The 13,978-nt window shown below is 38.7% G+C and overlaps 1 protein-coding gene across 1 annotated transcript; it reads left to right on the top strand.

The window, feature by feature from the left end:
* Positions 1 to 267: 267 nt before the first annotated feature.
* Positions 268 to 13,731, top strand: ces2b (carboxylesterase 2b). The gene is made up of 26 exons (XM_030731979.1): positions 268 to 468; positions 1,443 to 1,635; positions 1,724 to 1,865; positions 2,151 to 2,284; positions 3,073 to 3,226; positions 3,319 to 3,423; positions 3,525 to 3,623; positions 3,755 to 3,898; positions 4,022 to 4,099; positions 4,188 to 4,335; positions 4,458 to 4,607; positions 4,700 to 4,772; positions 4,946 to 5,128; positions 8,588 to 8,769; positions 9,955 to 10,147; positions 10,230 to 10,371; positions 11,199 to 11,332; positions 11,468 to 11,621; positions 11,715 to 11,819; positions 11,918 to 12,016; positions 12,183 to 12,326; positions 12,401 to 12,484; positions 12,566 to 12,713; positions 12,797 to 12,946; positions 13,055 to 13,127; positions 13,208 to 13,731. Exons 1-26 carry the CDS (start codon positions 393 to 395, stop codon positions 13,392 to 13,394), a joined length of 3,474 nt encoding a protein of 1,157 aa, XP_030587839.1. The 5' UTR covers positions 268 to 392; the 3' UTR covers positions 13,395 to 13,731.
* The last annotated feature ends 247 nt before the right edge of the window (positions 13,732 to 13,978 follow it).

Below are 13,978 nucleotides of genomic sequence, written 5' to 3'. Positions count from 1 at the left end.
GTAGCTACAGTATGTCTATCTGGTAGAGTGCACGCAAATCACTGAATCTTTAGGTCAAAGGGCAAAAACAAGTTTGCTGTCTCTCAGAAAATTTCATCTTCTATGAAAAGATATACATTTTTCAAAAAAATTAGTCCAAAGAAAAATGAAAAACGTATTCAAGACACATACAAAAATAGAAAAAAGAAATATTGGACTCACTCCATCGTATGGTTGAACTTCAATCCCCTGGTAAACTGACCGAATTGCGTCACACCCTGCAAGATATACTGCTTCTCCGTGTGAACGATAAAAGGAGAAAGCTTCACAAGAGGACGCACTCTCTCGGACTCTTGGCTCTTCCGTTACTTCTTGCAAAAATCCGGCGAGTGTCGTAATCAACAGAGTCGACCATGAAGTTGCACACAAAGCCGACTTTCTGCTTCCTGATCTCCTTTTTATTCCTCTGTGCTGTTGCAGATCTTCAGGGTAAGTGGGAGAAATTAGTTTTTAGCAAAATGATCTCTGTGACAACACTTGAATTATGTCTAATTTATGTCTTTGTGTTTGTTTAACCTACATATAGTACATGTTTTTGCACGAGTCCCTGGTGAGAAAGATCGCAACAACATTAACTGCTTAAATCTGGCAAAGCTATTCAATCATGACACTGTTATCTGATGAGCGCACCGTAGCTGTATCTTAGATACGTTACCCTAAATAAGAATGAACCAAAGGTTAACTTTTTTGTTCTACCTGTTCTCATTCTGCGGGCATAACGGCAGGTGACCTCTTACCTACAACGCTTATTCATTGGGTTTAAAGGTGAAAGATGGCAAATAACCAAGCAAGTTGAGCCCATGGGAGAGGATTGAGGGTAAATTATTTCAATGGGACAGGGTGCAAGTGTTAATTACGCAAACTTCTTTGTTTTCTGACTTCGTGCTGATAAGGAATAAATAAAGTATTGCAGTGATTGTAAAAAAGGAACAAACAAATACACAGAATTCAAACTCAACTCTGTTTATTCACCAGCATAATTTTTAATTAATTACAAAGTATGACTTTTGGTCAGACTATTAAAGCCACTTTAAAAAAACAAAGTACAAAGGTGTGATATTTCTAATCAGGGTGTGTCTGTGTAGCCTGATCAACAGCACGGAATTAGTGTGAATGACTGAAAGAGCATAATGCACCAAATGGTCTGCATCAATAATAATTTTAATTAGGAATTTGACAATCAATAATTGTGGGAATTATATTGTCCACAGCAAAATGTGACTTTTTGGTGCTTATTTTCTAAAAATAGCCATCCCAACTCCTGAAGAGGAATACAGCAGTTTCACACTTGAGCAGACTGACCCAGCAGTTTGGCATATCACACATTTGTCTGTCAGTTATAATTTCTGAGTAAACTTGTAGATTTACATGATGATTCTCACTGAGTTCTAATATCCTGACAGCACCTGTAGTCCACACAAAGCTCGGGAGTCTGAAAGGTGAGTATGTGAGTGTAAAGGGGAAGGAGAGTGGGGTCCACGCCTTCCTGGGTGTTCCGTTTGCCAAGCCACCTTTGGGCCCTTCCTTGAGACTGGCTCCACCTCAGCCTGTAGAAGGATGGGAAGGAGCGAGAGATGCCACTCAGCAACCACCAATGTAAGAAACATGTTTTTCAGTTTTTGCAAAACACGCTTAGAGAAATTATTGGCTGTATTTATTTATAATGATATTTTCTCTCTTGAAGGTGTATTCAGTCTAAGCAAAGGGTTTTGGATATATATGATAAACTTAGTGGAATGCGGGCTGATATCCCAGACATCTCTGAAGACTGTCTTTACCTCAACATTTACACTCCTGCAAAAAGAGCTAATGATGCCAAGCTCCCAGTAAGAACCCTTTGAAGCAGGTTTTGAGTGATGCTTGTCAGTTTCTGAAATTTTGAAAAGTTCAGTGTTCTTGGAGAAGCTGGTTTTAATCCTTTCAAGGAATTTTTAATCACAGTCTGAATAAAGATGCTCGTCTTTAGAACCCAACTGCAAGTGTCTTACCTTTAAACTAAAATGTAATATTTTTGTCTGTTTAATGTTTAAAAAATTAGTTATTGCAGCTTGCTTTAAACTCCAAAAGGACCTCTAAGCTTTGAAGGAAAGTTCTATTATTGTTCTTTCCAGGTCATGGTCTGGATCCATGGTGGGGGCTTTGCATTGGGATCGGCTTCAGTATATGATGGCTCTGCTCTGGCTGCTTACCAGGATGTGGTTGTGGTTCTGATCCAGTATCGATTGGGACTTCTGGGTTTTCTCAGGTAAATAAATTTGATTTAGAACATACTGGGGTTTTTGCTGTTGTTGTTAGTTGATCTGAGATGATGAAGAATTCAAAGTTGACTCACTTTCATCAAACAGTGTCAACACAGTTTGATCAGTTTTGACAGCATTACCCTGTCACTCAGCTTCAACAAATGTGTGGAGGTGGTATTAGCTCCCCAGGCATGTACAGCATAAAGAGACAACTGGACTCCAAAGCTGCACTTTAGAGACCACGCACTGCCAGCTGCTGCCAGTCACATTGGACTCTGTGTTGAAATTCCACAGTAACCCCAAATTTATCAATTGTTTTCTCTGGAAGTGGAAATCAGTTCCCTTTCCAGTCATAAACATTTGTCAAATTGACCATGTTTCACCACGGCTTTGTTCAGTTTCAGTTGGGACAAAGACTGCTTCTTGAGATGAGTTTAGAGCTACTTGTCGTGACTCTTTCTGTGATGGCCATGGTACCACTGAGGCTCTAAAAAAAAAATACATGCACTCCAGTGTTAGACCTGTCTTAGTACTGCATGTATGTCATATCATCTTGTCATCAATATTTAATTGTAGAGGCTTAACAGCAGCAGATGGCACCTCTTATCTTTTTATGTGAGGGTAAAGGGAGCCCCAATTGAACTGAGATACAAGAGTGATTGTATGTGAGGGCAAGGGCCTCACATGTTTTATCACAGATCATCTGCTTTAAAAACATGGATAGAAGTGTCTTGTGAAAAGATGTTTCAATCAGGAAACAGACGTTACAAAAACTGCATTTCGTTCTATCCAGCACTGGAGATGAGCACATTTCAGGGAACTTTGGTCTGCTGGACCAGGTTGAGGCTCTCAAGTGGATCCAGCAGCACATTCACAACTTTGGAGGAGACCCAGGATCAGTTACCATATTTGGGGAGTCTGCTGGTGGAGTGAGCGTGTCCCTCCTGGTAAGGATCAATCTGCAGAAAAAGGATTTTAAATAAATGATTTTTGCTCTTGAACAAAACCTTAATATTTGTTCTGTTACTTGAATCAACAGCTTCTGTCACCACTGTCTGATGGGCTGTTTCACCGTGCCATTGCTGAGAGTGGCACAGCTGCAATGGATGTAGCTGTGGCAAATAATCCTTTACCAGTGGCACAGGTTAATTATCCATGTTGTTCTTGCATTGCAGAATAATGCCAATATTACAATAGATTTGTTGTACTAAATATTTGACGTTCATATCTTACATTTACCCTCAGGCACTTGCAAATGCATCTGGCTGTAGCCTTGAAAGCACAAAGAAGATCGGTGACTGCATGAGAAACCTCGATATTGAAACCATAGTGGGCTTTACACAGGTGAGATAATGGGTACAAACCTGATGTAGACTGCTGATTAGCTGAATATGATTATAATGTCTATGAAGCCCTCCTTTCTTCCTCAGCTGTTTTATTGCAGCTTTTACTTTTGTACATTTTATTCTCTCAAGGATCAAAATGTGATATTTCAAATAAATGTTGACGGACATTTCCTGACAAAACCTGTGGACGAGCTGTTCCGTAAACATGAACTCCACACTCTACCATTCATGACTGGTGTCAATAATGACGAAGGGGGATGGATCCTTACAACAGTAAGTGTTACAGAAACTTGTAAATAAAGAGCTTATTGATCTCAGAAAGAGCTTATTGAAATTTGCTTTTGTTTAGCAATTATGAAAATTGTGGAATTTAATTGTGGCTTGGTCTTCCTTTAGCTCTTTGCTCCACAAAACTGGACAGAAGGAATGGATCGGGAGCAAGTTGTGAACATAGTGTCCCTCTTCTACCCCAGTGTAAGACAGACACTTCCTGATATTACAACGTTACTGTTCCTCAGCCTGCTCAAGCTCATATGACTGATGTGTCACTTATTTCTGCAAGCCTAAAGATGCATTCATGAGAGATTTGATAGCTGATGAATATATCGGAAATGGTGAAGACCGTGTGAAAAATAGAGATGGGTACACCAAGATCCTTGGAGATATGTTTTTCAACATTCCAGCAGTTAAAGCTGCTAATGCTCACAGAGGTAAAGGTTTTTCCCTTTTAAGCAAAAGCTGATATAAATCTGTCTAAAAACCAGCACTTGATATTTATTGTCACACACTTTTATTAACAACTTTTATTAACACCCTTTTGTTTACTACTTAGACGCAGGTGCTCCTGTATACCTGTATGAGTACCAGCATCCTCCTAAATTCCTGCAGCAAAAACGGCCGAGCTTTGTGAGGAGTGACCATGGGGATGAAATTTTTACAGTGTTGGGATTTTGCTTCACAACTACCTATGTTAAATTAGCCGGTAACTCATTATAAAAATCTCTTTCTCAGCACAGCACTAGATATGTTTTGTTTTCTTGAGTGTAAAATGCATCGCAACATGATCATTTTTAGATCCATGTCCTGAGGATGAGGAACAGTTGAGCAGAATGATGATGAGCTACTGGGGGAATTTTGCTCGCACAGGGTAGGAATTGCTAATAGTTGTAAATTTACATTTCACATATTTAATAACTCAAACATGTTCCTAACGTGTGTGTGTGTGTGTGTGTGTGTGTGTGTGTGTGTGTGTGTGTGTGTGTGTGTGTGTGTGTGTGTGTGTGTGCGCGCGCGCGCGCGTGTGTGTGTGTGTGTGTGTAGATCTCCTAATGGGGATAACCTTGTCCACTGGCCAAAGTATGGAGCTGATGAAAAGTATCTGGCGATTGGTTTAAAAAAGCAGGTAACTGGTCAGTACCTGAAGAAGGACCAGTTTGTTTTCCTTACTCAGACTCTACCAGAGAAGATCAAACAGCATGAGGAAAATGCAGAGCACAGCGAGTTGTAGAACACACACATCTCTTCTCTTTGTGCCATTGTTTTTTTTTTTCAAATAATTAGCTAAGTCATAATTCACTTACTAAACAGTCTTTGCACATATATTATTGTGGACCTACACATTTGGTGACTATTTAATGATCCCTATTCTCATATAAAATTAACATTTTTTTTTTTTTTGATCCAGCACTGTAAGCATACAGTTGTAGTCAGATATTTAGATCCACTCATCATAGCCATGAATGTCATGGTAATTTTGGCTTTTAATGTTTTTTTTTTTTTTTTTTTTTACTTTTCTCTTTCAAGGGTGGAATGACTGCACAGCATACATCTTTAATGACTTTCAAAAACAAGAATTGGGTGCACAAGTTTGAAATGATTTGGGGTTTTCTCAAATATACACAGGGTCAAAAGTATAGATACAGGCTCTAACACATACATACATCCCCACTAATATTTTGTTTAATGTCCCCTAGCAAGTAGCATCTCAACCAGAAACTTCTGGTAACCATAAACAAGCTTCTGGCATCATCCTGGCTGGATATTTAACCACATTTCTTGCTAGAATTGGTAGTTTATTTAAATTAGTTGGTTTCTTGGCACAGACCTGAGTTTTAAGCATTATCCACAAATATTCAATAGGGTTGAGGTGTTGGGGCTTTGGGAAGGCCATTTCAGAAGCTTAATGTAAGCCTGCATTATCCATTCCAAAAGTGAGTTTAGATTGTTGTCCTGTTGGAACACACTATTGTGTCCATGTTTCAGCTGTCTGGCTGTTGAGTTAATGTGACTATGAAGAATTTGGAGGTAGTCCTGTATCTTTAATATTCCATCCACTTTGGGCACTGTACCAGTATCACTGGCAGCAAAATGGCACCAGAGCATGATGCTACCATCACCATGCTTGACAGTTGGCACATTTCTCGTAGGTTTGAAAGCCTCACCTTTACTGCGCCAAACATACCTGTTGCCATAGTTCATTCTTTGTATCCTCTGACTAACCTTTTTCCAGAAGGTGCTTGATTTATCCATGTGGGCAGTTTCAAATTTAGTAAAGCTTGACGGCGATGATTTTAGAGCAGGAGCGTCTTTACTGGTTGTCACCTTCTCAGTCCATGGTGGTGTAAAACTTGCTTCACTGTAGACAGTGACAATGGTGCTCCAGGAGTTTCCAGTTTATGGCAGGCTTGAAGTTTCGTGGTTCCTGGGTTGTTCCTGAATATTCTAACCAATTTCTTCTCAGTGTCAGTTTGGGTCTTCTTCCAGGCCATGGCAAAGTGGTGACAAATCTGAATAACTTGTACTTAGGAACAGTTGTTTAAACCAATGATGCTTGAATCTGCAGTTGATTAGAAATGGTCCATTAAGCTTCTGGAATGGATTTCCAAATTCGCAACCTCAAACATATTCAGAATTTTTGGACAATGCTTAACAGCCAGGTCTGTGCCAACAAACCAACTAATTTAAACAAACCCTATCAATTCTCCAGGAGTGTGGTCAAATATTCAGCCAGAATGATGCCAGAAACTTGTTGATGGTCTGGTCAAGTGCAACTTGTGGGATATTCAACCAAATATTAGTGTGTGTGTGTGTGTGGGGGGGGGGGGGGGGGGGGGGGGGGGGTTGTATACTTTTGACCCTGTGTAGATTAGAAAAAAATCCAAAATAACTTCTGGATCCAGTTGTTGTCTTTGAAAGTTATTAAAAATGTATGCTGTCAATCATTACACCCTGGAAAAAGAGCAGTTGAAAGAAACCATCAAAAGCCCAAAATTAAAATGACATTAATGCCCATGATGAGTGGATGTAAGCATGCGACTATTGTTGGTTATGTAAAAGAATCCTTTTTTAATGACAACAGTTTTTGTTGTTTTGTTTTTTTGTTTTTTTTTTTATGGTTTAAAACACTGATGAGTAAGCCATTATGAATGTTTTTATATTACAATCAAAATGTAACCGTGCAAGTGAAATAAAATGGCAGTGAAAAGAGAAATCATCCCTTTGAGAACAGCTGTCTTGTATTACAGTGTAATACACATACAAAACATTAAAATAAAAGGTGTGAAAACCAATTTTTTTTTTTCCATTTTTTCACTCTTGTCAGTGACAACAGCGCTTTAGTTTAAAAGCTCCCTGAAGTCTAACAAGATCAATAGAGCAAACCTATTTTTCCACAAATTCAGACATATGGCATTGGAAATCATACAAAGGAACACTTTTAAAATGCGACTCATTCATATACTGGGTTTACATTTAGAATATTTCAAGTATAGACCTACTTAATTTGATATATACACTTTATATTTTGGATACTTCAATTAAATCTAGATTATGTAGAGTTTATATCATTCTATTTCAGTACAAATATCCTTTATCATCCATTATTTAATAAATGGACCCCTTTTATAGATGAAATAAACAAATCTTTATGTTCTCATGGCTGCTACAACAAGGTTTTTGGTCTGTATAGCTAATTTATATTGCCTATATAGATAAAAATAGAAATGATTATTTTTACTTGAAATACAAAAATATATCTTTCAAACTGTCTTTTGTCATTGAAGCATCCATTTCCATCGTTGTTTCCTGGACTTCCTTTCAGCAAGTTGGATTTGTTTAATGTGCACGTCATACAAACCATGCAGTCAAGATGTTACCACAGCAGTACAATAGGAATGTGATCCAGTATGGCTTGTGTATATCATGATACTGCATTGCATTTCTAAGTTAGTTTAGACATATAGTCTGAAAAAAATCCAATAAAACCAAAAATAAAACCATCTGTAGGAAATTGTCCTTCTGTAAAATTGAAGCATGTATAATGTACCCATAACTATAGGGTTAAAGTGGGACTTGGCAGGTGGGGAAACCCATAGGACACACATCATAGGTAGCGCTGAGATAGGGTGAGACCATTCACTTAAAAATAAGTGACAAAATAATGTGTTTTTAATGTAATGTATTTTTCTGTTGGACCTGACTTGGATACAGCAGCACCTTTTATAGTATTTTTAAAGAGAAAGGTAGCTCAAGATAACCCCTACAGTGAAGGGCAGCTGGAAAAATGCCTGTGGAGCAGAGCATTGATATTAATCTGCAGATAGTAGTTTTTGTTTTAATATTATTTGTTTGTCATTTTATTCACTTTTTATGTTTGTCATGTTTTTGGTATTCATTGATTAATTGAATTATTCATTAAACACTGAGTAGACTAATGTGGACATCGTGTTCATCTAAAGATTAATTTTATTACAAATTCAGATCTTGTTTGCTCTTACCATAATCCCTTATTTACACACAACACAAAAGAGAAGGGGGAGCTGGCTTGGCTGTGTTTTTCTCTGTGGTGGCATGCTTGACAGCAGTGTGGTTAAAGGCCAAATATTCTGCTGTACTCTGATCCCTCTTTGTCGTGTGGTTAAATCAGCGGAGCCACATTACACCCTGTGGGATATAATGCTTTCCATGCACGTACATGGAGAAAGCTGCACATGAGGAAGCACTACTTCTCTTGGCTCTCCTCTCACTTTTGGCACAATTGCTGAGTGTCGTAATCTGCGCGAAGAGCACCATGAAGTTCCGTGGAAAGCAGACTTTCTGTTTTCTAATGTCCGTTTTATTTCTCTGTGTCGCTGCAGACCTGAATGGTAAGTTGGAGGAAACACTACTTTGAACAATGACATCTGTGCATTTGCATGTGTTTATCTGTATTCTTGAATTTAATGTATTCTAAATAATGGGAGCAGTGGACAGCTACCATGATTCAACTTGGCACCACCTCCAGCTGTATTTCATGATTGGATCAGGGACGCAGAGGGTTTATATTAACAGATACCATAGTTAATGTTTAATTATTAGTTGCAAACATGTATTTTAGTTAGTTATACAAACAGCATGGGCAACACTGGGAAAAGAAAAGCTGACTTTCACATGGGTGTATATGACTGTAATCAAATGGAAAGTACAAATGCTAAACTTGCCAGCTGAACACTGTTTGCATAAATGTAAGCTGTGTAGCAGGCAGGAGTTGGACCCAAAATGCAGGACTCAGAAACAAGGGGGGGCTTAAAAGCAGCTTTTTTGTTGAGCTTTTACCAAAGTACAAAATCACAGCAGAACAGGAACAAGGAAACCAAAACTATTCCTATTCTAGAAAATATACTGCAAAGGAGGACACAGATATGAGGGAGAATGGGGCAAAGGAGGAGGGGAGAATGAGACAATATATTGTGGCAGCCAATGGGAGGTGCCACCAGAACAAGTACTCATGGGACTGTTTATGTTGATGTTTGGGTGTTTTAGTTATCAGTGTTTATCATTTAGTGATGTTGTGTTGGTCTCACTGTAATTTTTGGTTTGTTATGTCAATTACACATTGTTATTGAGGGTGGCTGATTACAGGCCACCATGACTGAGATGACTATGGCAGCTGATGACAGCTGATGCTGATGGCAGCTATTTTGCCTGTTTAAGTTTTTTTGGCTTTGTGTTAATGAATGTGCAATTCCTGTGGGCCAACAGTAGGTGAGCAAAGGAATAGCAGAAAAACCCAGGGTCAAGAACTCATAATCCCTAATAACAAAAAGCCAAATATCAGCAAAACCATAATGGACCATAATATAAAAGGTTTACAAAGGTTTTCTAGCTTTGTTAGAGAAAATCTAATTATCTCACAGACTCAAAACCCAGACCCAGGGTACATGACACTATATCCATCAGTCCAGTTTGTTGCTGCTTATTTAATTTTTGGAGGATTTTTTTTCACTGGAAGATTGAATTTTTAAAAATGTTAAGTTTTATATGATTCTCACTGAGTTGTAATATCCTGACAGCACCTGTAGTCCACACAAAGCTCGGGAGCCTGAAAGGTGAGTATGTGAGTGTAAAAGGGAAGGAGAGCGGGGTCCACGCCTTCCTGGGTGTTCCGTTTGCAAAGCCACCTTTGGGCCCTTCCTTGAGACTGGCTCCACCTCAGCCTGTAGAAGGATGGGAAGGAGTGAGAGATGCCACTCAGCAGCCACCAATGTAAGAAACATGATTTTCAGTTTTTGCAAAACACGCTTGAAGAAATATCCAGCATTTATTAACAATAATTTTTGTTTTCCAGGTGCATGCAGCCTAAAAATTTTGCTTTGGCTCTGATTGATAAACTTGGTGTCTTGCTAGCTGATATCCCAGACATCTCTGAAGACTGTCTTTACCTCAACATTTACACGCCTGCAAAAAGAGCTAATGATGCCAAGCTCCCAGTAAGAACCCCTGACAGTAGGTTTTGAGTGATGCTTGTCAGTTACTGGGTAAAAGTTCAGTGTCATTGGCGCAGTTGGTTTTTAATGTTTTCAAGGAATTCATAAGTCTGCTTAAAAAAAATCCATATTTATAACCAGTTGCAATGGGCTTACCTTTAAACCCAAATATTTTTTGTTTAATTTGTTTTAACATCAGTTCAATACATCTTGATTGAGACTCTTATGTAGTATGTTCAGTAGGTACAAAGATTACTTTGAGGGAAAGCTCAAGCCTGTCTTCAGGGCTGGAGTGTGAGGACCCAAATGCAGACACACAGAGGCAGACTGAGGTGAAGTAAAACTGAGCCATTTATTTAAGGCTGATGACAGGTTCATCAACAAAGTATAAAAGGAAACCTAAACTTGAAACACACTGGGGGGAGATAAACCGGCATGTTGATAAAGGAAGACAATGAAAATACATACACAGAGGGGGAAATACACATACACATACACAGCTGTCTCCATTAGGGGAAATGGAGACAGCTGGGGAGAACGAGACATGAGTGAACTAAATCACAGGAGATGAGATAAAGGATGCATAACTAAAGGCAAAGCACGAGGTACCCAAAATCTCAAAAAAAAGCAGGAAGTACAAAAGTAAATGGAAACAAGACACACACACACACACACACACACACACACACACACACACACAAATAAACTTAAAACCGGAAACTTGACACAACCTTGGAACCCTGAGGGAAGAATAAAACTAAAGCAACAAGGAACTGATAACAACAACAAAATCCAGGACCACAACAGAGCCTTTTTATTGTTCTTTCCAGGTGATGGTATGGATCCACGGTGGGGGCCTGTCACTGGGATCAGCTTCAACATATGATGGCTCTGCTCTGGCTGCTTACCAGGAAGCAGTTGTGGTTCTGATCCAGTATCGCTTGGGACTTCTGGGTTTTCTCAGGTTAACTAAAGTTACAACATACTGTGGTTTTGTTCTTCTTGTTTAGATCTGATCTGTGTAAGCAGGAATTCAAAGATGCTTCATCTTTGCCACTTAAATGTAAACTAGTAGACTATAACTCATTGTTCTATCCAGCACAGGAGATGAGCACATTTCAGGGAACTTTGGTCTGCTGGACCAGATTGAAGCTCTTAAGTGGATCCAGCAGCACATTCACAACTTTGGAGGAGACCCAGGATCAGTTACCATATTTGGGGAGTCTGCTGGTGGAATGAGCGTGTCCCTCCTGGTAAGGATCAATTTGCAGAAAAAGGATTTTAAATAAATGGTCTTTGCTCTTGAACAAAAACCTTAATATTTGTTCTGTTACTTGAATCAACAGCTTCTGTCACCACTGTCTGATGGGCTGTTTCACTGTGCCATTGCTGAGAGTGGCACAGCTGCAATGGATCTACTTGTGGCAAATGATCCTCTACCAATGGCACAGGTTAATTATCCATGTTGTTCTTATTTTACAGATTTTAGACATTTTGCACAAGCATGAGAATATTACAATAGATTAATAATGACTGTATCTTTCCACAGGAGGTTGCAAATGCATCTGGTTGCAGTCTTGAAAGCACAAAGAAGTTTGCTGACTGCATGAGAAACCTTGATATTGATATCATAGTGGGTTTTACAAAGGTAAGATATTAGATGCAAACCTGATGGAAATTTCTGATTAGTTGAGCAGGCTTGTATTTTAAAAAAATAAGTTCAGTGACATATTGTTTTTTTATTCCTTCTAAAATCTGTTTTCATGCTATCTCAACTCAACAACAATAATCTTTCTACATTTTATTCTCTCTAGGATCGACGTTTAAGATTTCCTGTAAATGTTGACGGACACTTTCTGACAAAACCTGTGAACGAACTGTTTCATAAACATGAATTCCTCACCGTACCATTCATGGCGGGCATCAATAACGATGAAGGGGGATGGCTGCTTAAAAATGTAAGTCCCCATCAAAATTTGATATTTTGCATTTGTTTAATGTGCAATGTTAAGTGCAGCTGGGTTTTCCTTAGTTATTCATTAGTGTTCCACCAAGCTGGGACGAAGGAATGGATCGGGACCAAGTCATAAACGCAATGTCCTTCTTCTACCCCAATGTAAGATATATGATATAGCAATATTAATGTCCCTCAACCTGCTCAAGTTTCTTTGACTGATGTGTTGCTTATTTCCTCAAGTCTAAAGATGCATTCATCAGAGATATCATAGCTGATGAATATATCGGAAATGGTGAAGACTATGTGAAAAACAGAGATGGGTTCTCTGAGGTGGTTGCAGATATTTTATTCAACACGCCAGTCGTTAAAACTGCTAATGCTCACAGAGGTAACTTTTTATAGATTTTTTATGCACTCTTATTAAAAAACAAGTATCCTTATTAAATATCACACTCGTTTGTCTACTTCTAGATGCAGGTGCCCCTGTATACCTGTATGAGTACCAACATTCCTTGAATTTTTTGCAGAACAGAAGGCCAAGCTTTGTTGGATGTGACCATACAGATGAAATTTTTACAGTGCTGGGATTCTGCTTCACAACTACCCATGTTAAACTACCTGGTAAGTGAAACATTAAAAAAAAAAAAAAGTTTAACAGACCAGCAGATATCAGAGTTGTCAGTGTGGTTTTTCTGGAGTGCAGCATATTTTACCAGATTATCATTTTAGATGTATGCCTTGAAGAGGAGGAACAGATGAGCAGAACCATGATGAGCTACTGGGGCAACTTTGCTCGCACAGGGTAAACTTATACATTTTAGTATACTGGGAGATAATACCACATACCAGTTTGTTATATTGTGTGTATCTGTCTGTGCATAGGTCTCCTAATGGGGACAACCTTGTGCACTGGCCAAAGTATGGAGCTGATGAAAAGTACCTGGCGATTGGTTTAAAAAAGCAGGTAACCAGTCAGTACCTGAAGAAGGACCGGTTTGTCTTCCTGACTCAGATCCTCCCACAGAAGATCAAACAGCATGAGGAAAAGGCAGAGCACAGCGAGTTGTAGAACACACACCTTTTCTCTATGAAGGGAATACCTTCCTGTTTTTGATATCAAAGGGTTATTAGAAGCTGCCTTATCCAGATCTGCTGCTTGTAATCAGGGTTTTTAATGAATCTGGCGCTTTGAAATAGAAGGTAAACAAGAGGTTCTTATGATGATCTCTAGGTATGTAATTAGCTGTCCTTTATTGCACAGAACATTGTGTAAAACACTGTCACAATGAATTTCACTACATTAAAACTAAAAGGTAACTTTGTCGCTAAAGTAAAACAGTGAAAAATGAGATCATTCTTTTCTGCAGATTGAGAACATCTGTCTTTTCTGACAATGTGATACACATGCACTGAAAATAAACAGATGTGACAACCTGGTTCTTTTCTTTTTATTACTGAGAAGAGCATTTAAGCTGAAAAGCTCCCTGAAGTCTGATGTGAGCAGTTCAATAGGTCAAACTTAGTTTTGCACAAATTCAGGCATATGGCATTGAAAATAGTACAAAGCAACACTTTTGAAAGGCAAATCATTCAAATAGCTTGGTTTACAGATAATGTATAAAACAAATATACTAAAGTTGAGATGAATTTCAT

The sequence above is a fragment of the Archocentrus centrarchus genome, chromosome 6 (genome assembly GCF_007364275.1).
Source record: "Archocentrus centrarchus isolate MPI-CPG fArcCen1 chromosome 6, fArcCen1, whole genome shotgun sequence".
NCBI classification, from domain to species: Eukaryota; Metazoa; Chordata; class Actinopteri; order Cichliformes; family Cichlidae; genus Archocentrus; species Archocentrus centrarchus.
This window is presented reverse-complemented; position numbering and strand designations above follow the sequence as displayed.